At 34.2% G+C, this 27500-nt stretch overlaps 1 protein-coding gene across 1 annotated transcript in view; it reads left to right on the top strand.

Annotated features, from left to right (window-relative positions):
* RSRC1 (arginine/serine-rich coiled-coil 1) overlaps positions 1-27500 on the top strand; it is a 347320-nt gene that overhangs the window by 197502 nt on the left and 122318 nt on the right. The window contains exon 5 of the mRNA XM_008569504.1: positions 19327-19363. Coding sequence (XP_008567726.1) covers positions 19327-19363 — 37 coding nt within the window. The remainder of the gene's footprint in view (positions 1-19326; positions 19364-27500) is intronic.

Consider the following 27500-nt stretch of genomic DNA (forward strand, 5'->3'; position numbering starts at 1 on the left):
TTTTTTTTTTTTTTTTTTTTTTTTTTTGTAATCATTCTTTAGCTTTTCAGCCAATTGAAATTTTTATTGCTAAAAATTGATAAAATTTTTATCTTTTTGATATTTAAAGTAGAATAAGTGCAGATGGGAGAAGCTGACAACGTTCTCAACTTTTTATTGAGCTCTCCTTTATATTTTGTTGCATTTTCCTTTTTTAACTTGTATTTATCATTTGTAGTTTGGCTTTTGAAGTGCTATCAATATTTGTCTTAGTAATTGTCATGAAATTATCAAAATAAAAAGAAAACAACAAATCTCCATTTGCCTTTGGCCACGTATTCCTAAATTACTGAAATGACTTTACTGTGGTTAAATTTTGCAAATAAACACAGTTTACCTTCCAATTTTAGGTTGAATTCATTAAGAAACATTAAGTCTACAGCTTAAGCTAATCTCCAAAGACATTTAGTGTTTTATAAAAGTGGCTGAAGGTGGTTTTTCTCATTCAGAAAAATTTCAGTCATGACCCTGAGTGTGAAAAATCACAATAAATCTTTACCACTGTTAAGACATTAAACTTCTGTGTGTTAAGGCAGTCAGGATATTCAGCTTCTATTTCTATCAAAAATTCACAAAACCAACAATGAACAAGTCCACAAGAGCAAGTGAGGTTCACTGCTGACACTGCTGTTCAATACCATATGATACATTCAAATATTTTCACAAAGTATTTGCAGATGAACAATACAGTGAATTATGTAGGCTTTAAATTTTCACATAAGCTTACATTTCCACAGTCTTTATAAATCTGTCCACCTAAGCCTCTTTCTGCTCTCTCTATATTTTTAACCATCATGATATGTAACACATCATAGCAGATTGCACATCAGGTTGTACTGAATTAATGTTTTCTCAGTTTCCTTGAGAATGTTCTCATGTTCTACACAGACTATTCGTAGAGCTAATTCTTAAGTCACTTCAAATTCAAATTTGACTCCTCAGATAAACAAGCAAGCAGTAACATCTATGTTACTCTAACATCTATGGACTCGTGAAGAGCCAAGGAAAACTACTTGGAATCATTTGTCCTATCTTTTAATTTGATTTATTAGTGATACTTCCTGTGCCTTCACTTTTTGAGTAACTTTTCATGCTGAAAGGGTAATAGTTTTAAGCAAGTTTATCTTCTCTGATTTCTTTGGTTGTTGCAATTAAACACAATTTAATTAACTCATTGTTGATAAATGGCTTTCATTGATTGATTGGCTAACAAATAACCACTCAACAACTCTTTATTTTCATAAAGAAATTCTGCTGTGATAAGATATTCCATTTTAAATTTTCTAATTGTTTTGACTGTTGCTTTCCTGTAAGTTGGAAATACTGTGAAAAGTGCTTAGTTTGGTAAAGTCAACATATATTTTTTCAGCACAGCTATAGTGTTGTTGAATTATAAACACAATGCATTGCCATTTAATTCAATAAAATAATCCACAGTCTATTGTGTCTTAAAAGCATGACATTTGAAGGAAGTCCCCTTTTCTATTATTTTCTCATTTTGACATGATTGGTATGTAATGGTATTAAAAAATTAAATGTCACATTACAGCAATTCATGAGGCGCTTGAAACTTTTAGTTATACTCTGTCACTGTGATTTTTTGTGTGTTCTGAGAAGCAGTGCAAACCAAAGAGAGTGCCACACATGATCTCATTTAAAGATACATAAAAGAATGATTGTGGCTGTGTCCCAGGAAAACTTTATATATTTACACTGAAATTTGAATTTCAATAATTTTCACGTCACAAAATGTTATTGTTCTTTTGATTTTTTTTTTCAACCACTTAAGAATGTAAAAACTATTCTCATAGACTATATAAAAACAGGTAGCAGGCTGGATTTGGCCCATGGGCCATAGTTTGCAGACCCCTGATTTGGATTTTCAGCTCCATAGAATGAGGTGGCAAACTTTAAATTTCTCTATTGGCCTTCAAATACTACTAATTAATATTTGGTGGAAAGTGTCCATGAATTGAATGTGGGTTATTTTTTATTTTATGCAGTAAAACATAAAACCATTTATGGTAAGACAGTAACTCCTAGAAGAATCTTCTTTCGTACTGTCACTTTATGTGAACTAGAGAAAACAAAAGCCTTCAAGTTCAGTCAAGCACTATTTCAAGCCTCCAGGATTTGCCACATGCCATTTCCTCCTGCCTACATGTAAATTGTCCTTATTGAGCTCAGATTCTATTAGAAAAGACTGAAAGTAAATAAACAAACATAGATTATGTGGAACTATTTGGTAGCTTCCCTAATCAGTGCAAACTCTGGAAAATCAGGTTGTGAAAATTGACAGGACCTGGGAAGATCAGTCAGTTGGTGTTGCTGCCTGTTTGCATCATGGCATCAGTACAGTTAATATTTAGGCACTGGTACCACACCACTTCTGACGTTGCTGCTGTGAAAATTGACGGGACCTGGGAAGATCAGTCAGTTGGTGTTGCTGCCTGTTTACATCATGGCATCAGTACAGTTAATATTTAGGCACTGGTACCACACCACTTCTGACGTTGCTGCCATTGGATTTGTGGCTCTGTTGCTACTGCCACCTAGAATCTCTGTATTCTTGTCTTTAATTTACTCTTTATTCAAAGTTCCGAATATAATTCCTGTCTTCCTGTATTTGGATTACTTTGGATTCAAAGCTTAACTAACTTAAAATGATATTCAGATTCCAGATAGCTAAAAAAGCATGATAAATAAATATACCGAAGAAGGCTGCAGTGAATGAGCATGGCAGTTGAATAAAATGAAGAATTCCTTGACCTTATGAGCTAGATTTTATATTCCTGTTTTTTATCTTAAGGGTCCCTGTACTATTTTACTTCTTAAATATTATTACATGTTAACTAATTAACTAATTAAACTACTAATAACTAATGATTCATAATCATATATTTGTGTGATCATTTCATACCTGTCTATAAGGTCCATATGACCCAGTCTGCTTTGTTCAGGTACCTGAACAAAAGTCTGATGTGTACAAGGTACCTAGCATAGAATCTGGCCCAGAGAATAGTGCTCAGTAATAGTTGTTGAATAATAAATAATGTAGTCAGGGGGGCCAAATCACGATGGCTTCAGTGGAAAGGCACTGAAGAATTTGGAGCAGGAGAATATGATCCACTTTTACATGATGAGACTGGCTGTTTTGTGGTAGGTGGATGGGGTTAAACAATAGTGGAAGTGGGGAAAATAATTGCAAGGGAATTGAGAAAGACTAGGCCAGAGGTCATGGTAATTGGACTAGGGTGGTGGCAGTTGGTATAAATAGAGATAGATAGTTTCTGTGGTTACTTAGGATGTAGAATCAATAGGGACTTTGTGATAGGTTGTGATTGTAGGCAGAGAGAGAAGAAATTGAAATGGTTGATTCCCAGGTTTCTGGCTCAAGCAGCAGGATAAATGATGTGATCCTTTTCTGACATAGGAAAAGGATCAATTTTGAAGGAAGAACTCAAGAATTCAGTTTTGGACCTATTGAGTATAAGTTTTTATTTTTTGAGTTATCCAAATATAGATGTAAAATTGACAACTGGATAAATGGATCTGGAGCTTAAGAATGACATACATTTTTTTTTTCAGGTATAGGCTGCTAATTAATGCTATGTGTGAGGGCAAGATAGATCAGGAAGAAAACATGGCACAAGCCTATGGCCCAGAATTGTGCCTTGAGGAGTGCTAGGCGTTGGTGGCTAGAGAGATGAGCATGAACCTACAAAGGAGACTTGAGGAGTCATTTTTTTGAGAAAATGTAGAAAACCTGAATGATACAATATCACAGAAAACAAATGAGGAGAGGGTATGAAGGAGGGCATGTTGTACATTATCAAATGCTTCTGTGAAGTATATAAAGAGAAGGATGATAAAGTGGTATTTGGATTTGGTAACATGGGGAAATCTCTGATGCCTTTAGTAAAGGTAATTTGTGGATGGTGTGGGAGGTAGGAATGTGTAGAGATAGTGTGTCTACATAGTTCTCTCATTCGAAAAGCTTGACTGAAGGGAAGCAAAGAAGTAAGTAGGATGGTAGCTGAGGTATCTGGCCCCAAGCCAAAATTCTGTGTGCAATCTTTCAGACCCAACCACAGGCAGTGACAAGGATTCGTCTAGCAGGCCTCATGGGGGAAAGCGGCCATCATCATACCTGGGTTGGTACACAGCCTTCTCTGGAGATAGTTGCAGCCGTGGACTCAGCCACACACACACAGCCATGTTTATATGCATCACTGCATTTCTAGCCTGGGCACCTCTATTCAGAGGCCTCCTTATTTGAGGCCTGAGGCACTTTTCTTCACTTTGATTCAGTGCCTTTCTGTTCGTAGCCCCTTCCCTTCCTCACTGGTGCCTCAAAAGACAGGAATAACCCAAACCTCCCCACTCCTCTCTGCCACTGCACCACATCTGACCATCACCCAGGCTGTTCTGTGAGCACCCCTTTTCTTGATAGCAATACAATGTAGGGTGGTGCTGAAGAATAGATAACTGAAAGAGTAAAGTCCTTGAGGGAGCCAGAGAGCTGATCCAGAGCCCATGTAAGGGAACTGATCTTTGTCAGAAGGATCACTTTGAGCATCACCTCTATGAAGTATTTCCTGGAGTCTCTCCTCCCCACCCTCAAAGTCCCCATCCCACACTAAAATCATGAAGTTAGAATTCTAACATAAAACGTATAACATTTTGTTGTACTGTTTGTTAATTTTTCTCCTAATGAGATTATAAATCCCTTTAGGGTAAAGTTATGTCACATTTATCCCTGTTAATCCTAGTCCCTGCATAGTATCAGGTTTATGCTAGACACTTAATAGTATGTGAATTAATGGGTGAAGTAATGGAGAAGTAGATTTTGGCTTTTCACTGTGGCAGACCAGAATATGCCACACCAAAATATGAAGGATTGTTGAGGTGAAGGCAATTAAGAAGCAGCAGAAACAAGAAAGCTTTCTGCCCTCCCTGTATTTGCTTAAAAGGAGGACATAGATTTACAGAGGCAAAGGGTGTCTTGCCCCCCACCTCCCTGTTCTACCAGGGAGAGCAGGGGTTAACCACTGAAGACAACTTTGGACCCTTATCAACCTGGAGATGCTACCATATGAATCTACATTAACAAGATACTAACTAGCCTTTATCTGCTATTTATTTCCCCCAGTTTGTTACCACTACACACGTCTTTTCCTTTACTTTGTCGCTTCTCTAAAAATTTATTATTCTTTGTTGAAGATGCTATAGAAATTGAAAGTCAAAGTCACCTCTTTAAGAACGACTCATTCCCTGGGTGTCTCCCATGCATATATGAAATATACATGCTAATAAACTTCTGTTTTTCTCTTGTTAATCTGTCTTTTGTTACAATAGTCTGGTCCAACTAAGAACCTATCAGGACTGAAGAAAAAATTATTTTTCTTCCTCTGCAACATAAAGAAGACATTTTTAAACTGTTAGAATTTTTAAACACTTAATGACAAGGCTGACTTATAGAAGAGTATATGCCTCTTTGGGCACAGAGCCTAAATGATGATATAACCCATAAAAGTTGTAAACATTTTTCTTGCTTGGGTAAGAGGGTGAGTGACTTCCAAAGATCTTCCAGTTCTGATTCAGTGAATGGTAGCTAATGTTAGTGATATATAAATAAAATTGTTTTAGTTAACCTTTGTATCCCAAGGCCTAAAAACTTTTTTCTTTAATGTGTAGTTTGGGGAAAGTTAAAGTTTACTTGACATTGCACAACAAGGATCTATGATTATCAAAAAGCTTCATATGGTAGCAAAGCAGAGCGTTTATCTAAAAAAATAATTAACTTGGGGGAATAGATACATTTATAAAAGCCACATAAAATAATTACTATTAAGTGCTAGACATGGGAATTGTCTATAAGGACAGTGCAGTTGACCTTGGTACCTACAGATTTAATGTTCTGTCTATTCAAAAGGGGTCTGTATGGCCTGTTGTTTGAAGAATTTGTAATTTTTGTGTGATATGACGTTAAAGCATATATTCTGTGAGAATGATGTGCAGGAGTCAGTTATTTAGCTGGAGAATGAGATCAGCTGACTACTCAGCTTTGTATCTCAGGTTGGCTTTGTTTTCTTCTGACCTTAATGTACTGAGCAATCCTTATCATGAGTGGTCTGAGTAGTAATGATAATGTTGACAATAATTAGTAATATTTGTTAAGTGCAATGTTCTGAGCACTTTCCATGCATTATTGCATTCTTAACTTACGGCATTAGTAAAGATCCTAGCATTTTTCCACTAAATATCAGGAAGTGACTAAGTTTAGAGGTGTAAGAAATTATAATAAACAGCAAAAATAGAAGTTTAATTGGTTCTTGTACAACACATGTAAGAATTTGAAGATACGGAGAGGAAGAGAAGACGATTTTAGGTAAGTAAATGCATGAGCAAAATTATGGAAGTGATAACAAATTGGCTTGAGAAGAGGTACCTTTTGGATCATAGTAGAAAATTGTTAGCCAGATGTAGAGTATATGGCAGGAAGTGACATGAATTTGGTATAAAGACATTGGTGTTAGGGAGAAGAGTGTTGGAGGAATTTTGGTGTGAAGTGATAGGAGCCATAACTAATATAGACAAAGTGAGGAAGGAAAGTAATGTGGCAGAACTTGGACCAATCTAGATAAATTATTGAAGAGTTCACGATTTTTGTTTGTCTCATATATTTGGGACATAGCTATTCCCAGTATCTCTATTTCAAATTCACATTCTCCAACTCTGAATTTATCTATATCTTATATAATCACATAACAAATTTGGGAAAATTCTATTTCTACTAAACAATGTAGATGTATAAAGATGTACAAAAATGTAGACAGGGTCTTTAAAGTGAACTCTGAAGGTAACAGGCATGTACATAAATAATATATGAGAAAGCTTTTCAATGGTATAGAGAACAGAAAAATGCGGGCTGAATAATAGACCCAGCCTTATTTTATCTAATATATCAGGCAACATTTCTATTATAAAGAGAGAGTATGAGCTTTGGATTCAGATCATAGCAATATCTGCTATTTTAGAAAGTTACTTTCTTACTCTAAGCCTAACATTCCTTATTCACAAAATGAGCTGCTATGAGGATTTTTTAAAAATAATTTTTCAATCTAACAGTAATGTGTTTTCATGGAAGACATTTTAGAAAACACAGAAGCAAAGAATTAGAATGAATGTAAAAACCACTTATAATCCCACTGTTACTATTTACCTTTTAGCTTATATCTTTTTACATACACACATACCACACTATATACATTCATGTATAAAACTTGTTTACAACTCTGACATTTTGTAATATGCTTTTTTTAAAGAAAACTTAATATATCACAAGAACATGTTCATGAAAATATAAAAGTACATCATAATTTTTAATGAGTATATAGTTTTCTATTATATCGATATTATATTTTATTTGACAGCTTGCCACTATTGGGCATTTAGTTTGTTCCCAGTATTTTGGTTTTGTCTTTTTTTTTTCTTTTTATTAAATACAATGGAATGACTAATAACTTGCAAATGTATCATTGGGATAAACCTAGATAAGTAGAACTGTCAGGTCAAAAGCTTTATGTGTATTATTATTATTATTATTATTATTATTATTAGGATTTTTTGGTGGCTGACTGGTATGGGGATCCAAACCCTTGGCCTTGGTATTATAGTACTGCACTCTAACCAACTGAGCTATGCGGCTAGCCCATGTGTATTGTTGAGAATTGTGATACATTTTCCTAATTGTACCCCAGAAAACTTGTATTTTTTTCCTGCTCCCACCAGCAGTGTATGAAGGTACCTGATTCCCTGCATCTCTGCCAACAATGGAAACATTATCATTTGTTTTAATTTTTGCTTGTTTGCTAAGTGAAAAATGGCATTTAGTTTTATTTTGCAGATATTTATCGTGCACTGTAATATTTCCCCATATATGTGTTAGCCATTTAAACAATTTTTCCTTTTGTGAAAATATAATGAAATTTTAAGTGTAAATGACCAAGCTCAGCACTTGGCTTATCTTAGCATATCAATAAGGGTTATTACTCATTTTTACTTAAATACTCACCCCTTTGCAGTCTCCTTTCCAATCATGGTTCCAATTAAGCGGTAGAGGAATACTATAAAATTTTGTTTCGTTGTTGAGATGATTTTTTTAGAGATTGATAATAATAAATTTTCTCTTGACTAAAATTTGGGCATTGAACTCAGGCTGCCTGAGTTCAAATCTGCTTTTTACTAGCTGAGGGATATACTGTATGATTGACTTAGTCTCATTTATTTTATCTATAAAATAGAAATAATAATTGTATCTCTTTATAATCAGGTTATAAAGGTTCAATGAGTTAATTCATCTGAATCACTTATTACAGTGCTTGCCATATACTGTTCAGTATTTTCTGTGAGGTGGAATCTCTAAGAAGGTCTGTTCACTTAGACAAATAATATGAAGATTTAAGTGGTGGGATGTGCAAAGAAGTCGTTAAGAAATAGCAAATAATTTGACTTGGGCAATAATCTTGAATTCTAGGCTGAGGAGTTTAGTTTGATTTACTAGTCAAGGAAAGAATTTAGTTGTTATATCCTAGTGCTGTTAGATACTTCCCTGCTTAAAATCGTACCTTAGCTTTCTATTCCCTGCTGGAGTTTATCAGTTAAGTAGGAGAACATCAGAAGGAAGAGAAAAGCATCAAAAGAGTTTAGTAATTGAACAACTGAATAATCAGTCTCTGAGTTATTTAAAGCTTGCTGTTCTCAGGAAAAATATACATGTGTTGCATTTTTTCCTCAATTTTAGCAGCTGAAGACATTAGTAGAATATTTATATATTGCCATCTATTTGGGATTGTTGACTTTGTATTGTATATGGGCAGATACTGCTTTTGTCAAGTTTTTGGGACATAATTCCATGATAATAGACTTTTTTGAAAGTAGAAATTTTATTTTAATTGTATTTAAATTAATATTTATAATTATACTGATATTTAAATAAGATATATAATAAATATATATGAATTTATTTATGTTAAGTAGTAGAGATGAAATATATTGGTTTATTTCCCCCTTAAAAATTTTTTTAAAAAATCACTTAACTACAATTCTCCAACTAAAATAAACATTACATAAAATTCACAAATAATTTTTTTTTTTTTTTAAAAAGATGACCGGTAAGGGGATCTCAACCCTTGACTTGGTGTTGTCAGCACCACGCTCACCCAGTGAGCAACCAGCCATCCCTATACGGGACCCGAACCCGTGGCCCTGGTGTTATCAGCACCGCACTCTCCCAAGTGAGCCACAGGCCGGTCCCGCACAAATAATTTTTTAATCTAATGATCAGTTACTTTATTTTTGCCATCCAGTTTTGTTTATAAGAAGAAATCAGAAACAACCCTAATGTCCAACAATAAAGGATAAGTTAACTTATTGTATATCTAGGAGCATAACTGTATGTAAACATTAAATGTGTTGTATACATTCATATTTATTGACACCTGAAAAGCTGTTTACAATATATAATAAAGTAGTGAAAAAATTTAACTATATAACAAATCAACAATGATCCCATTTTTGTAAGAAAAATAATTATATTTGTGTATGGATAAGAATGTCTAGAGGAAAAAATAGGACATATTGAAGCTATTATCTTTGACTGGTGGGATTTCAGGTGATGTTTTTCTTCTTCATTAGAACCAGATGTGATTTTTGAATTTTTCTATAATAAGCATTTATTATTTTCAGGGCCATTTTTAGTCCATATGGTACCTTTGTGCATGTTAGGAAAAGGTGTCTCTTCTTCCTGTGGATGCAGCACCATACCGGCATACATTGCTTGGTCAGGGCATGTAGCTTTTAGCTTTCACTTGCCCCCTTCTGCTTTTTCTTTTCTTTTCTTTTTCTTTTTTTTTTTTTTCTTTTTTCAAGACGAACAACATGTATAACTGTATGTGACGGACCAGAAAACTTACATAATAAAAATTATTTTAAATTGATGAGTTAAAGTTATATGACTTTTTAATGCACTTTTTCTGGGCAGGCCTCTCTCTGTACTTGACCTGTATCAGGTCATGCTAGACCTTTGAGTTATTTTTCCTGCCTCCTTTTTTCTAATTACTCAGTCTACAGTCAGTCTATTTACTCAAATAGATTTGAGTAAGATTTGAGGAGATTTACTTCTCTTTTCTGTTTACTCAAATACAATCAATCCTTCAGGATCCAACTAAAATGACCCTCCTTTACGAAATCTTTCCCAACCACTCTAACACATATGGCAGTTTCTCCTTTTTCTGAACTTCTCTTGAACTACGTCAAGAACAGGGGTTGAAGGGGGGGAGTGATGCATTGCATCTCACCTGCTACTCCAGATGAATTGCTATGACTACTCAGAGCATTGGATTGAGAAAGATGATGAGCTGCACCTAGCCTCAGTGGAAAGAAGGTTGTCACTGATTATGCACATTTGTCCTGCATGTAAGAAGTAGTAGATAGGTAACACATATCACTTGCATTTTCCTGCCTGGGTTGGGCATTAACTATTTCATATATTAGCCTTTTTTGACAATACAATTTTAAACATCTAAGGCATAGACACCATATTTTTTCTTGTTCTTTTTGCTGATTGTGTTTATGTTCTTTTGCTTTTATTACGCCCTCAGAATTTACCATGGAGCTAGGCATGAGGGTGCTCAATAAATAATATTTCTGTTGCACTTTCTTCAGCTTGATCTTCCAAGTCTCTGTCTGCTGTAATTTCTCTCATGTCTGAAGAACTTCCTTTACTGGTTCTTTTAGATCAGATCTACTGGTGACAAATTTTCTTAGTTTTCCTTCATCTGAAATGGTTATCCTAGAGCATGACTTCGGAAATATTGAAATGTCTTCTCTTTTCTTTGTAGACCCATTCTGTGAACTCCAGAACCTGTTTACCTGACTGATTGTAAATGATTTAACTGATCTCTACCAACTAAAGAGTTTAGTTTCCCATCGGAATAACCTTAGTGTGTATCCTAAGTCCTTGGCTTTTTAATATGTTTAATTCAAACTGTCCTGACATAGTGGGTACTCACTAATATTTGAATTTAAAACCAACTAAAGGATCATAAAAAGAACAATATACTTAAAATTTAGTAACCATGGCTGTGCAAATGACTTATAAGGTCTAGAACAGAATTTATTTCAAATAATAATTGGTCAGATCAAAAACTACTTGTGAAACGCAAACATCTGAAAACCATCATTCTACAATGTAGTAACATAAAAGTATACATTTAGAGCTACTGATTTGCAAGATGTTCTCCAATCCAGAGAAAAATGCTGAGAATTCTTACCAAACCTGGTAGGTAGAAACTGAGAACTCCACGAAGATTTTTTCGAATCTTAGTGCTGATATTTCATACTTTTCTTGTTGGGTTAAAATGTAAGAACATTAGGTAACTTAGAAATTATTTTTGATTGCTTTTTCTACACATTTTATCTTTACCTTTCAAAAAGATCAGTATATAAAAGCGAGCTTATATCAGGATATACATGGTGTTCTTATTGGATGGTAGCCATTGGACTAAGCTCTTTCTACATATTTGATGTTCGAAAATGATACTGACTTTCATTTACAGGTATTATAAATAAAATAGGTTTCAAGGCAATTAAAGCTAAAACTTCTATAAAGATATTTCTTATTTTGAAAGTGAAATGCAGTCAACTGGTTTATTATTAGTGTCTCATATTGAACCAGTAATTATTGAGTGACTTTTATATTCATGCTGATTATCTTTTAATCCTTGATTTAAATGTAAGGTGAGAAAAATTAGAGAAGATATATAATCTGACAAAGATCCTACGTTTAGTAAATAGTAGAACTGAAATTTGATCCCAGTTTTTTCTTACATTTATATATTAACAGACTTTTCATTAGTAATTTTGATACATGTAAAAATGTATCCATTATTGTTTGAGATAGGAGATCTGGATTTTTTATAATTAATGTATTCAGGCTTTTGGGAGCTTTGACTGCCATCATAAACAACTCATGAAGATTTTGCTTTATGAAAGAAAAATACAAAATTAACTGTGATCTTAGCGCTTATATCTATAGAAAACTGCAGTGTACTAATCTTTTAAAAGTGACTAATATGCTTAGTTCACAACAAAAAAAACCTACCGTAAAATTTTTATTGTTTAAGAATTACTCTATTTTTCGTAATTACTGTGTGTATGTACATTTTATGTGAGATAATACATATACGTTACTGATCATATGTATATTTAATCTTTTATTTATTAAGGACTTGGTCAGTGAAATAATACTTTAATGCTTCTTCAATTAGTTATGTGCATTATGGCTTATGAGTAGTTTATAATTAAACACCCAGTGGAATTCTGGCTTGCTCTATGAAATGGTTTTGGTTTATATTTATTTTGTTAAGTTTTTACTCCTTACCAAAAAGTCAGTTTTTGAGAGATGTCTTTTGTTTATTAAATTTGTTTTTAAATATCACTTTTATAAATGAATCCCTAATAGATTTTGGATTGATATAATAGGGAATGATGAGAAAAATTATTTATTTTTACTAGTAGAAGCAAATAATTAAAAAAAATTTTTATAAACTAATATTTTGACAAGTATAGATGCAAAATATTGAGAGTAAAGGCAAACGTCATCATCAGAAGGAATAGAGTTTTTTTCAAAATAAATACCGTTATTAACTGTGTCTTCTCGATCTGATTCCCTTAGACCATTAAAAAACCTGAATGATCACTTTGGTATGATACTGTTCTCATATTTTAAAAAAAGGAAAAGAAAAATTGATTCCTTTCTAATAAGACTAGATCTAGAATATCTTAGCCTTTTTGTTTAGAAATTTCTTAAGAGGACATAAGCTTTATCATAGCAACAGTTTCTGGACTTAAAGAATGTTTCCTTTGGCAAAATAATGAAATGTGCAGAAAAGGAAAAATAATACCTTGCTTTTATTTTTATCTTTTTTTTTTTGGCCTGCCACAGCATGATTGATACACAGCATCTTCTAACTCCTAAGATTGAAACCGACAGGTGCCATGTGTTTATTTAGGACAACCTCAGCTTTGTACCAGTTAGTTTTCAAAATGTCTGCCTCATACATGTTGAGCCACTGCATTTCCTGCTTTAGAGCCTTGTGTTATGCCAACATTACGATCTGTGCTACCTCAACTACAAATTGGATGAACAGCCCATGACACTTTTTCAATATTATTACATTAAACCAAGTGGATTTTGATTGATAACCTAATATTCAACTAATGCAGAACATCAATCATGGCAAGTATATTAATTATTTAATATTGCAGTCTAATTCAGAAATCGATGTGCTGCATGAGGGGAAGGGAAACTCATGGTTCCCAGAAGATTTAAGACAGGGAATGATTAAAAAAAAGACCTGCTGTACTCATGTGTGTTAGTTCGATACAAATCTTTATTCATTTGCCAATAATCTCTTCCCATTTTCCACTTCAGGACCATTTTATCAGTTTTGAGACCTATAATTGAATTAAGTCTGCTTTCAGCACAGGGCAAAGGGAGTTGCACAAATATTGATGAAGTCATGACAGGGACAGCCCAAGAGACAGACAACTAAAGAGGACAGATTTTATGCCATTTGTTGCAAGATCCTCTATCAATGTCTTGGATCTTCCCTCTCTGTTTTTTTAAAATTCATTAGGACTTTTGGAATCACTTTTAAGACTTTTGTATTTAAATGTCATCCATTGTAATGACACTTTTATAGCACATTACAATTTGGAATGGTCCTTCATATACATTATCTTGCTTACTCTTTCACAACAACCTCGTGTTATATAAAGCATGTGTTATGTAATCCTCACATCATAGGTGGACCATCTGAGCTTCAGAGAAGTAGAATTATTACTAAGCTCACAACTGTTTTGTTGTAGAGCTTAAATTTGAGTTTAGGTGTTCTGCTTCTAGAACCAGAATTACGTATTATGCTGTCTTGTGTGATATTTATGCACTCATGATGCTTTATTTGTGCTATTTTCAGATGGTCGGCTTTTCTTGTCTTTTTCCCCAAAGTAAAAGTAAAGAAAACTTATTTTCAGTATTCAAAGTTTTCCTCAAACTTTGGTTTTCCAATATAATATGTATGAAGCTTATGTGTATGCACACCTTCTGGATATAAATGAAAGCTTTTTCATCTATTGTATTTTGTACTAGAATAGGATGCCCTTTTTCATATACGAGTATCTATGATGAGTCTTCAAAAAGTTCATGGAAAGATTCATGTTATCTTTTAATTCTATTTTTCCACAGACTTTTTTTAAAGTATCCTGGTATATATTTGGAGGGCATTAGGGAACTTAAATATTTTAAAAATTGCCACCCCAGCTTTCTTTTGGTTCATATTTGCCTGTCTATTCCTTCTTTTGAAACCTTTTTGAATCATTGTGTATTATGTGTCTCTTGTAAATACCACACTGCTGGATTTTGTTTTCTTCCCATTCTGAGAATCTTCTCTGGCATTTTAATTCCAGGTGGTTAAGGATGAACTTTCTTTAGTTTTCTTTTTAGTTATTTCTTCTTAGTTAATCTCCAAGTATTTCTTCTCTTCTGTTTTTACTCATCTGTATAATGGATTCCCATTATATAGCTGTTATCACTTCTCCTGTTTTTAATTGTATCTCTTATTGCTCTATCTTTTCACCCCTTCCCTATGCCTTCTGAGATTTCTTGTTCTACCCAGTTTTCCAGCTTATTGATTCCTTCTCTGTCTGTATCTATTATGCTTTCAATCCATCCTCTGAGTTCTTTATTTCAGACTATTGTACTTTTGATTCCCACTATCACATATTGATTCTTTTTCATAGCTGCATTTTCATACTTAAAATTCCCCTTTGAAGATATTATTATGCTTAAATTACATTCTTGTTCAGTCTGTTCTATTTTCTTTGGATGAGGTTGTTCTGTTTGTTGTTTTTCTGTTCCTATGTTTACACACCTTGTGGTCAGCTGCCTTGGCTAGTAATTTTAATCTAGGTGGAGGGGGTAAAAGCCTAGGTTCTGACTTGTGCTCCTCCCCATTAATTTAAGAACTATTGTGTAAAACCCCTAGTGTTCTAGCCTTGCCTTGAGCAATTTCCCCATTGTGTCCTACTTCAAAAAGTGTACAAAAAAAAGAACCACCCACCCCATGCTTGTGTTTGCACACATGTACACACCCACACATACTTACTAATACTATTATCTTAGGCAATCACTAGTTATTACAAATTGCCTTGCTGTTTGTGTGGGTTGGAGATAGGGTGGGGTTGGGTAGGACCACTCAGAGACCTGAGCTGGTTGCTACTAAGTCTCCACCCACTTGTCTCATGATGTTCAGATGCCAGACCCTTATTCATTGAATACATACTCTGATTCAGGCATTGTATTGGATGCTGGAATATAAAAATTAAAAGATGCAATGCATGTCCTCAAGTTTTCATTTGAGTGGTGTCAGTGGGAAAGTAAATAGGCATTTATAATAAAGTGTGATAAATTCTGTGATGGGACATGCCCAGAGTGTTATGGGAACACATGAGAAGAATTCATTACTCCATTTGTGGAGAAGGGAGGTTTCTCCACTTGAGGTATGTTTAAGTCCTGATGGATGTTTTTTTGTTAGCTAAATGAGAGGATTAGAAGAGCCTGGGAGAAAAACATGTAGGTGAATGAAACCAGGTTAGTAGTGTGTCATGGCTGTTGCTGTCACTATACATGTGATGTAGCTTTGGCAAGATAACAGAGGGAATAGGTAAACTGGAGAGTGGTAGGATATTGTAGATTTTAAGAAGGAAATTGACACGATCAAACTTACATTTTAGAAAGATTTTGCTGTATTATGGAGAATGAACTGATACAGGGCAAGGCAGGAGCCATTGAGAGTCATTAAGAGACTGTTGCAGTAATTTAGATGAGAAAAGATGATGGCTTGAAATAAGGTAGAGGCTGTGGAGATAGAAAGAAGTAATTACAACTAAATGATAATTAAGTATGTTGGATAGCCAAGACCTGGTGGTTGATTGCATTTGGTTACATTTGGTAGTGAAAGAAAAGTAGTATATGAAGAATGGTGGGTAGTTTTCTCTTAGGCATACCGTTCAAAACATATGTCTTCTAAAAATCTTTTAACGGGTCGGCCCGGTGGCGCACTGGATAGTGCGCCGCTTGGGAAGCGCGGCGGCGCTCCCGTCCGAGGGTTCGGATCCCACATACAGACCGGCTCCCGCTCACTGGCTGAGCGAGGCGCGGGAGCAACACCGAGGCTTGCGATCCCGTTGCCGGTCCCCGGTCCGGTACGGGGGCAACACTGAGGGTTGCGATCCGGTGCCGGACATGGAAAAAAAGACAAAAAATAAAAAAATAAAAAAATAAAAAAAATAAAAAATAAAAATAAAAATCTTTTAACATAGAGAATCACTTGAAAACAGCAAAACAATAGCCTGCTTTTTCTTTTTCTTTTAAAGAACGGTTTCTTTTCTTCCATTCTAAAATGCAAACAGCTCAGAAAACCGGGTGATTTTCTCTAAGTTTGTGGCAAACTCAGTTGACAGCAAAACCAACCCTGAAATGAAGCTATTTATAGTCTTTGTTTATCCCAATTTGTGTGGGCATTCATATGTTTGCTCAGAATTATTAGTGTGTCTGATGATGAGATATTGCTCCAGACTCCACTGGCAGTGTTGTATGACGTACAGTATGTGTACCTTACCACCCTTCTAAAATCCAGAATATTCTGATGAAATGTCTAGCTCCAATGGTTTCAGATAATGAATTATGGGCTTGCACTTTGAATCTGAGCATTTTTGTTGTTTTTATATAGCAATATTATTTTCTAATAAGAACCATTTGTGACAATGTAGCTGTGGGGAAAGTGGAGTAGATGTGTATTATGTAGCACAAACTACAAGATATAGATTGCCAAGTGAAGGTACAAAACAGTATGTATAGTATGTTTCTGTTTGGGATTTAAAAAAACACAACCGGGACACACCCACCCACACAAGTGTATACAATACCTTTAGGGGCCGACCCCGTGGCTCACTCGGGTGAGTGTGGCGCTGGGTGCCTCGCGGCCGCGGGTTCAGATCCTATATAAGAATGGCCGGGGCGCTCACTGGCTGAGCGCGGTGCAGATGACACCGTGCCGAGGGTTGCGATCCCCTTACTGGCCACACACACACAAAAAAGAATACCTTTAGAAGGGTAAGCAAAGAGCTAGTATCAGTAATTGAGAACTGGGAATCAGTGATGAGAGGAAGACAATTTTATTATACATGTGTGTGCACACGCATGCACATGTGTATGTTTGCAGACACACATATTGCACTTCAGATGTTTCACTATATGTTTTATTCTTTTTTTGTTCAGATTTTAAGTTACACGAATAACGATATGATAATGTCCTTGTGAGAACTTGATGCATTTGACTTTCAACTCCAATAAATGCATTAATTTTGTAAAGTTTAAAATAATTATTTATATAGATAGTAACTTTCTCTCACACCTTGTGGTGATTTATTCCTGTTATTTGTCATTAGGACTGCAATGACATTAGAGATTAGAGAATGAAATTAGAGAATGAGCTTCAGAAACTCTTAAATTTCTAAATGTTGAATATGTAATTTTGCTAAGATTGCTAGAAGCAAAAGTAGAGAAAAGAATGGCTGAAGATGAGTACTAATCAGTAGAAGTGGAATTTATTCATAGTATGCCAAACTGGGCAGTGAGAGCAAAGGTTGGTAGCCACAAGTATAGTTTTCAAGTAGTAGAGTCAAAGGGAATAAAGATAGGGAAATTTGGAAAGATAGCATAGGAAAACAAAGGAAACAGAAGTAAATATATTTTTGGCAGAGAAAACATAGGAGACAGAAATAGAAAAGATATAAAGTTGGGCCGGCCCGGTGGCGCACTACTACAGTGCGCCACTTGGGAGCGCGGTGCTCCCGCCGAGGGTTCGGATCCTACATACAGACCGGTTCCCGCTCACTGGCTGAGCGAGGTGCGGGCGCAGCACCGAGGGTTGCGATCCCGTTGCCAGTCCCGGTCCGGTACGGGCGCGACACTGAGGGTTGCGATCCGTTGCCGGACACAAAAAAAAGACAAAAATAAATAAATAAATAAATAAAAATAAAGTTGGGGACCCCTCAGAGAAACAAAGAGGTGCAGTGAGAAGCTTTATGAATATAATAATGTTTGTTGTTGGAGGTTTCATAATTACTTTCTGCAATGTGATAGAATTACAATTTCATGTTTAAAAAGGATAAAGCTTGGTAGTTATGATGGAACTAAAATATTGCTTGACCAGAGTGAGAAAAGTCAAAGTCTGTTTGTTACCAATAAATTAATATAGATTGAAATCAGAAAAAAATCAACTATTTGGCATACTTTACTAAATATATTTAAGTTATCTTTGCTACTTGTACAAATACTTGTATTTTTAGTTCCATCAGCAGTCTCTTTTTCAATGAAAGCAAGAAATTAAATACTTGAAATATGTCAATAATATTTGATGTTTGTGTTTTCTTTGGTAATATTTTGTTTTTTAAACACAAGAATTTGTTTTGGGGGGGGCGGGCAGCTGGCTGGTACAGGGATACAAACCTCAACCTTTGTGTTATAACACTGCACTCTGACCAACTGAGCTAATAGTCCAGCCTCCTGCTTTCTAATATTACAGCAATCTTATATCTTGATTTGTAGTCTGCACTAAGTTAATAAAATTATTGTAAGGAAAAAATTGTCAAGATTTAGTTATTTAGCTATGTACCTTTTACATAAAACTGCAACCATTGGTGGATGGATATTTGATAAAGCACATATAGTAGTAAAATGTCAGTTGTAGAATCAAGGTGGTAGAGATATAGAATGTGTAAGTTTGAACATTTTTATAATAAATGTTGGATATAAACATAACCTCTAATGAAAAAGCTAATGTGAAATAAACATATTTTTTGTGAATAGTAAAATAATAATATAATTTGACTTTTTGTTCTCTATTGACTTTGAAAAATCTGAAACATTTTTTCTGTTAGTGGAATAGCAACTTTAGAGGTAATGCTATTTAATATAAAGAAATTGTCTGTTCTCTTTTGGTGGAAATTGTTCTGTCCTTAAAAACATTGTAATTATGAACATAGGTAAAGATAGATGAAAAAATTGTATAAGGCTTTATAAAACATTTTGGAGGTAAATATAAAATAGAGCAGACAAGGGTTTAGCAACTATTTAGAACTTTTATTCTTCTATTTTAGGGAATCTGGAAACATCAAAGTTGGATTAGAACATCTGGTAAGTTCTAATTTTCTCTTGAACATTTGCATCATCTTTGATATCTGCATTCTAAATGAAGACTTTTGAATGAGCTTTGAATACCTTGTATTGAGAAAGTCAACCATTTCCCAAAGGGTCAGCTTACTGTTATTATGTGAAGGCACTTACATTTTCATTTATCTTATCATTTCAAGGGAATTTAAAATTTTTTTAAATTACTTTTTTTTTTTTTTTTGATGTAGAGATGAAATAAAGTGGATGACAATCCTTGGATTGATGATTGCTTTAATTATAAACAAAAATTGTTTGGTGTAGAATTTTTGGCATATCTTGATCTGACAAAAACAAGCTTGTGTTTTAAGAAAAACACAATCAAATATTGCATGCATAAATATGGTATGTTTTAGCAATTTAACGGCTTTGAAAGAAGCGCATAGCTTTGTTTTTCCTGATGTCTTTGCTTTATGAATAATGCATTGGTTTAAACTACATTCAATTTTAGAAAATAAGATAATTAAGATGCAAAATTTTTTGTTTAAACGTTTTAAAAGTACAAGTGAAATTCGAACTGATTTAGCATTAAAATTTGTCCATCGATCAAAAAATTGAAAAAAATCATAGTATTATAACAGGCGTGAAATTCATTGAGCTCCACTGTATTGAGTGTTCATTACAACATTAAGTAGTTCATTTAAACTGAGCATTGTAAAGTCATGCTCTGGTTTCTGGTCAAATCCTAATGTTGAATAATTAATGGTAGGGATTCTTTTGTAAATACAGTCTAAGTAGTCTTTTAATGCAAGACTTCATTCGTATATTATACTGTAGCTTTGTTAACTATTGATGTGCTTTTGTTCCGCTTCTGCAAAAGCAAACAGTAGCAAGAGGCAGCTGCATTTTGGCTTCCAGCCATTTTAGAGTTGGAAGGAATTTTTGGTTTTCATCTTACTAGCTAAAGGAAAATGAGGAAACCTAGATTTTAAAAAGTGATTCTAAAAATTACAGATTAATTATATAAAAGCAGATATAATTAGAAAATCTGAACTATGTATTTGTCAGGATTCGAAGTAAGTATTTCCCAACCCCCTGTTTATCATTTCATAATGGCATAAGGTATTTAGGACATAGGTATATCAGAATAAAAATGTTAATCTGAAGCATCACATTCCGGTATCAATTGAGGACTTATAATAAGGAAGAACAGCTACCATAGTGCCAAAATGAGCTCTTTTATAATTCTCTTGTAAATGATTATGTATTAAAAAGACTTTATATTTCTTTGTTTATGTTCCTCAGTAAATAATAATGTTTTGGGGTTTTTTTAGTTTAAATTTCATAATTTTTATACTTGTCAGGTCTCATTTTCAGTGACTATTTTACATATTTATACTGTACTTACAATCTTAACACAGCAGTGTTTTCCTAAGTGTGCCTTGGGCTGCGAAGGAAGCTGCCCAAAGCAGGTGGTACTCCAGACTTCCCTGCCTACTTTAACTAAAGTAGTTCCACTTTTAGTTATTTTGTATAGTAAGCTTTTGAACTTTTTAATAAGATTTCATTTGAATAAAGAGTTCTCCAGCTAAAAATACTTAAAAACCTTTGATAAGGCATAGTCACTTATTGAGGTCAAGAATAATCATGTATTAATTATTCCTCTTTATTCTTGACCCTAAGTTATGTTTCATTTTTATCTAGGTCATAATACATCAAATATATTTCAAAGATAACCATTTCAGGGATGAGAGAGCGAGGATTAGCATACAGTTACATAGTTGGAAGCAGATGATTTTAATGGGTCTTATCTAAGTTGTTTGATTTTGTAACTTGACATTGTAATTGACCCACTAACTGAACTACTACCAATTTATTCATCCATCTGTCTATGTATGTCTATTGGTCGGTCTATCTTGCTTTGTGCATTAATAATACTCAGTAAAGTCACTGATATTCTTCATAACCTGTGTAAGAAAGTTCACATCTAAGAAGGAGGTGAACTCACAATTTATGGATTGAACATTAATGAAACTTGTTTTGTCTGGCACCTGTGAGCTCCTTAGGTTTGTTTCTTCTCCTCTTTACTGCTGAGCAGATAATTTAGAGCCCATGCCTTCTAGCACATGTAGCCTTTCTTTGAATTGGCTGTATAGCCAAATACTATTAGAAGTATAGCTTCTAAATAGATTGATTTTTTAAAATATATGATAGAAAATTAAAATGAGAAGATCATCTCACACATTTGAAATTAATCTCTTCTTTATGTAGCCTTCTTCAAACTTGGTCTTTCCAAATTATTTATTTAGGTTATCATAGAGCATTAGCATTGTTCTAAGAGAGGGTAAAAGCCAATATAAATTTAAGTAAGTTAAGAAAAAGGACATATGTAACTTGTTATACTTGTCACTTGGAAGCATATATAGTTGCACTGTCTCTGTACTATATGTTTATGGGCTTTTCTTGGTACGTAGTTATATGTAACCTTGGAAAGGAGAAAGCAGGTGTGGTTGTATGGAGAAAAGAGTGGGTTAGGTGGACTGTTTTCCCTGGAATATTTTCAAGGGCTGATTTCCTTTACTTAGTCCTTGACAGTCTCTCAGGCCCTTGATTCAGCCATTGTTCTATCATTTCTTTCTTTCTATGTGGCCAGCTTTTCCTGGGGACTGTCCAGCATGTCATTCTTCTCACCTTAAATTTCTTATAGTATACTGCCAAATGCCATTTTATTTTTCTTTTCACGAACTTGTCCACTACCAGTAAAGCCTATATCTGTTTAAAGTTTTAGACAGAGCCTTTGAAGGTTGTTACTTCATTATTCACTGTTGATTGCAAAATGGAGATTTCCCAACTCTACCACTGCTTCCATATTATAGCCAGCATTCTACTGTAAGGAAGAGCCCATCCTTCTTATTTTATATGTCTGTTATGAGCAAGGATTTATTATTAATTATTATTTGTTATGACTCATGGATTTTTATTTTATTGAATAGGTTATTATCAATTACTGTCCTTATTTATTTTGATGCCTAAATTGTCCCATATTTGTCCATGGAGAATCCTTTCCCGATGGCTTCTGGGTTCTTCTGACGTACCTTCATCTTCTCTTTTTCCTTCCTTTCTCTCTCCCTCCCTCCCTTCAGACCTCCTTATTTTTTCTGTAACAAGATGTTCCAGGCTCATCTTAGACTTTTCCTGATCCACCCCTGGAATCAGCCACTTCTTCAAATTACTCTTTCATTTTAGAGGGAAAAGATATTTAGAAATCAAGATTTGCACATCTGATGTGCTCATCGTTTCTGGGATTTCATTACTTCTTTCAGTCCAAATTAGCTAGCTAGCCAGCTAATGCCTTAAATTCCAATACAAACCACAGAGTTCTTCCTTGTCATTCCCTATTTTATGTTTGTATTTCCCTTCATTCAAAGTGAGAACCCTGACTCCTAACAGCACCAATGCATATACGTATTTGCTCAGTCATATAATACACATAAAATAGTTTCAGAATTGCTACAAGCATACCTTATGGAAAAACAAACCTAAAAAGAGTTCAAAATTTATTTGCAGTTCTTTTCCCCCATTAAGTGTAGTTATGTTATTCATTTGAAATACAGGTCCATTCATTTATTTCTGTTTGCATTCAGTTTAGGTGCCCTTGTCCCCATTCTCGTTGATTTAATGATATGTTTGGACATGTAAAATGTTGACATGCTTCCAGAAGTCAAAACTATACACACTGGTATTCTCAGAGAGATGTCACTCACTTCCTTTCTAGCCTGCTCTCCTCTACTCCTTGTAGGTAACCAATTTTATTGACTTCTGGTTTATCCTTCCTGTGCTTTTTTTCATAAAATTAAGTGTGTGTGTGCATGCTCATGTGTATTCATACATGTGTATATATTTCTATTTTTTCTTCTTTGAAAGATAGCATATTAGTATTTACCTTCTATTTAACAGTATATTCTAGAAATCATTCCAGAATCGTTGTATGTATTATTACATTTATTGTGTTTCTTTCTCTATTTGGCTATCTTCTTTATTAAGACTCTGAGATTTTAGTCTACTTGCATGCCTGCCACACTTCATAGATGCTGGCAGAAAACACGATTTTTCTGGATCAGTGACAAAGCATTTTATTACTAACAGCACAATAGGTAGTGCATGATTTATGTTTGTGTAGGTTCCTTTTGACCCCTACGTCCCATAGAGTGATACTGCATACTCAGTGGGTTTATGTCATAGCTTGAGGAACTCCAAGTTTAGGGGTTTTTTTTAAGGGGCTGCTGGAAAACCTACCCAAACTTTGCCCAAGAGGAAAACATCTTTATTATCTTAGGTAACAAAACTACCTTTTGGTCCAAGGGGAGACTCTACCTTTAGCTTCCAAGACTGTTTGCTATACAAACATCTTTGAAAGGATAGTCCAGAACAAAAGCTGGTGGCAGGACATATAGAACAGCTATGGAGAATTGTCTTTTAAGAGCTATTTTTTTTTTTTAATTACAAAATTTAGGAAGATTTTTGTTTTTGTTCTAGTGGTTACTTTTATATTTATACCTTTATAGTGCTTTTAATCCTATTTAAGTTTTTAAATGGCATCCTTTGATTTCCACCTATTACCTTTTTTATATCCAATGCTCCTTTCTTACCTTTCTTCCTTTTTCTCCCATTTCTTCTAGTTGTATTCTTGCTACTTTTTTAGAACATCATTTGCATACGGTCCTCTACCCATGTTGTCACCTTATTTTAGAATGAGTTCTAAAATTAAATATATTAAATGTTTACTCTCAGTTTGCTGATATTTCCTCAGTTATCTCTTGTTTTGGTGAAACTGATCTTCATTATATTTCTCAGGAAAGGTGCCTGTGTACAATATTCCCTGAGATCTTACACATTACAAGCTGTTTTTCTATAGTCTTGCTACTTAAATGAAAACTTGTCTCGATATAAAATCCTTGTCTTGCATTTTCTATCCTTGACTTTCTTAAAAATATTATTCCACTAATGCCTTGTTTCATATATTGCTATTGCTTGATATTTCTGGTACCAGCCTTATTTTCTTACCCTTATTGGTAATTTGATTTTTTTCCCTTGAGGTATTGCTATTTTTCTTTGTTCGTAAGGTCTAGATTTACTAAGATAATTTCGAAAGTTTACTGTTTCTGAAGTTGGATTTTCTCAAGTATACAGTGAGCTTTCTCATATGTAGATTTAAGTTTCCCCATTATCATATTTAAAGACTGGGAAAATGAGTGAAAAGACTGCTTGTAATGTGCTTAATTAGACTTTGTGATGAACTTCAGGAAATAATTTTTTTTATTTGATGGGGAATCGTATACGGATGAAAAGTCTTCTGATAATGACTCCAGTGTTATGTCTATTAAAACAGAAGGATTGAAGGAGTAGAGGTGGATGGTTATTAGGTGATATTGCTCCTGACTTTTTTATTAATGATGCTCTAAAGATATAGAAAATGGACTCTAAGTTCTTCTTGTTATATCAAAGAGTACTGAGTCCATGCTTTTTCTACCATTTTATGCTTTAAAATTCTGGAAAATGTAGTGACTAGTAGCCCTTATTGAACTGCTGAATGGGCATTAAAATGTTTTCTTTCTAGAGAGTTTTTAAGGCAGTCAGGATTAGTGATATTAACATGCATTTTTCCTTTTATGAGTATGAAAAAGTACAGGAGATAGAACCTTGCAATTTGATTGCAATATACCTGTTATTTTTTTTATAAGCAAACTACAAAATAAAATGCTGTCCTTTCTTCTTGGGAGAGGGATTGAGATCAGAAAATATTAGGTTGAATTATGTGAAAAATTGTCACTTTCTTAGGTCAAAATAGTTTTGTGGGTTGTTTCTGGCTTGAAAGAAGGACTGCTGTGCTATGCCCCTTTTGGCAGGGAATGAAGTGAATTATCCTGATCAGTATGATGTTTCTAAAGCTTTCCTTGTTCTCTTATCTGAAAAGTCAAATAAACGGAAGTGGATTGGAGTGGGGAGACATGGTGATCTAGGTCAGTTCCTCACCATCTTTAATGTGCATATAAGTCACCTGGGAATCTTGTTTAAATGGAGATTCTTATTCTCTGGGTCTGGGATGGGATTCAAGATTGTACATTTCAGTAAGCTCCCAAGTGAGACTAATGCTGCTCATCTGGTCACCACCAGGAAGAAAAATACATTAAAAGGTATTGACTTGAAAGACATGTATCCAATGAAGAAGGCCTTCTAAAGTCTGGTGAAGAACATTGACTATGATTCTGTAACCTGTGAATGATTGGTTGAGTGTTTATAAACCTAGGGAGAGGGATACTCCACAGGATTACAGAGGGGTAAAAAATTCATTATCTTATTCTGCAAGAATAACAGAGGGACGTTTTTTCCCCTTTATTTTGGGTTAGGTGTTAAGTTGTATTTTTCAGGACTGGAGCTGGGCATTAGGACAAGTAATACTTTGTTCAGCTTTAGGTAGAAAATTAAGTAAGTAATAATAAATCTTTTAGTAAAAGGGGTTACAAGTATTTACAGCTTTAAGTGGGATTTGCTTTCTATTAATAGTTGAACAGCAAAAGAACTCTGGAGCCATACCTGTAGGTTTTGCCTCTCTACAGAGGTAACATTTATGTTTCTTACACTGTATAACATTTGAGAGTGATGACCTACTTGTCCTTGTGGTCAAGCAACACAGTCTGACAATTTTAAGTGTTGAAAAGCGACTATCATTAATAACTTGTTTAGCCCATCAGTAGTTGATAAGAATACAGTTGCTGCTTGCCAGAAATGTAGGCAGGCCCATTGCTATTACGTACTCATCAATAAATAGTATCAGATTCTAATAAAAGCCCTTTCCTCTGTTTTATGCTATTTTACATAGAGCTTGCAAATCAAACTGCTGTGTTTTAGTTCTTACTGTTTTATTTAACACAAACATAAATACAGTTAATGCATTACTTTCATACTTTTCAGGATTCAGTTAACATACAGCATGAACTAGAAAATGCAAAAAAAACAAGTTTATGAATCCTATTCTAAACTCATTTGTCTTATCTGTTGCATTTTTTAATATCTCAGTTGTAGTTTTGTATTTCCCAATTGTGTTCTGAAAAAATGTTTTTGACATTTGTCCAATGACTTTGGAAATACAGTTAGCTCAAAATGCACTGATGTTTTTCATATACTCTTTAAGTTTATTTAACACTGATTAAAAATATTTATTAGCTCATATGTAAGGACTTCCCAACATTTTATTTTTTTTCACCTAGGCCAATATATATTTGAGGTTTAGGGTAAAAGTACATGTTAAAATAGACACTTTTCTCAAACTGTGATCATGAGATGAAACAGCTTGAAGTTTTTCTTCTTTCTAGAAGACCAATTCCATAAATTTTTCTCTTTCCTTTTAGCGGACACATGTGTTCTATGAATGTGTGCAAATTAAATACCTTTATGATGTGGATTAAATGTTAATGTCATATTAATGTCATGATTTCTTAGGCTGTTTACAGGTCTTAAATCTGAGGACTGGCACACATTGCAGTCAGAACCAGTGCCATTGTCAGCAATCCATTTCTCTAATACATTTTGATCAGTTACAAGTTTATTAAAAATTGCTTTTGCAATAAATGATTAATAAACGTGACTCAGTCATCCCAATAGCATGAACTTGGGCTCCTTCTCTGTTCTCCTTCAGTCCCTCCCTCCACCTTCCAAAGGAAGGTCTGTGTTGCATTTTTAAGACACAACATTCTCGTGAGAAAATGGTGGCAAGTTAGCAATTAAAAAAACAAAAAACAAAAAAACAAGATGTCATGCAGTTTTCATATTACTAATAATCTCAGATTTATGTTTAGCATAGATGACTTTTTCTGACTTGTATGCACATGTAAAGCTTTTTAAAGTTAAAACTAAATATTGTTAATACATTAAAGTAACCCCTACCTCCCATTACTCAACAGTTTAAAAAAGTCAGAACTTGAAACTACTTTGATAACTGAGTTTTTTATTCTTATATTTTATTGTATAATGGTTCAGGACACTGAAGTTTCTGTTTCATTGCGGGGAATCCTGTGAGGTACCTAGTAGTTATTTCAGGGGCTTTCTTAGGATATTACTTCTGTAAATGGAGAGAGACAACTAATAGCAGAGATAACAAGGTTGC

Source organism: Galeopterus variegatus, unplaced genomic scaffold (assembly GCF_000696425.1).
Source record: "Galeopterus variegatus unplaced genomic scaffold, G_variegatus-3.0.2 Scaffold504, whole genome shotgun sequence".
NCBI classification, from domain to species: Eukaryota; Metazoa; Chordata; class Mammalia; order Dermoptera; family Cynocephalidae; genus Galeopterus; species Galeopterus variegatus.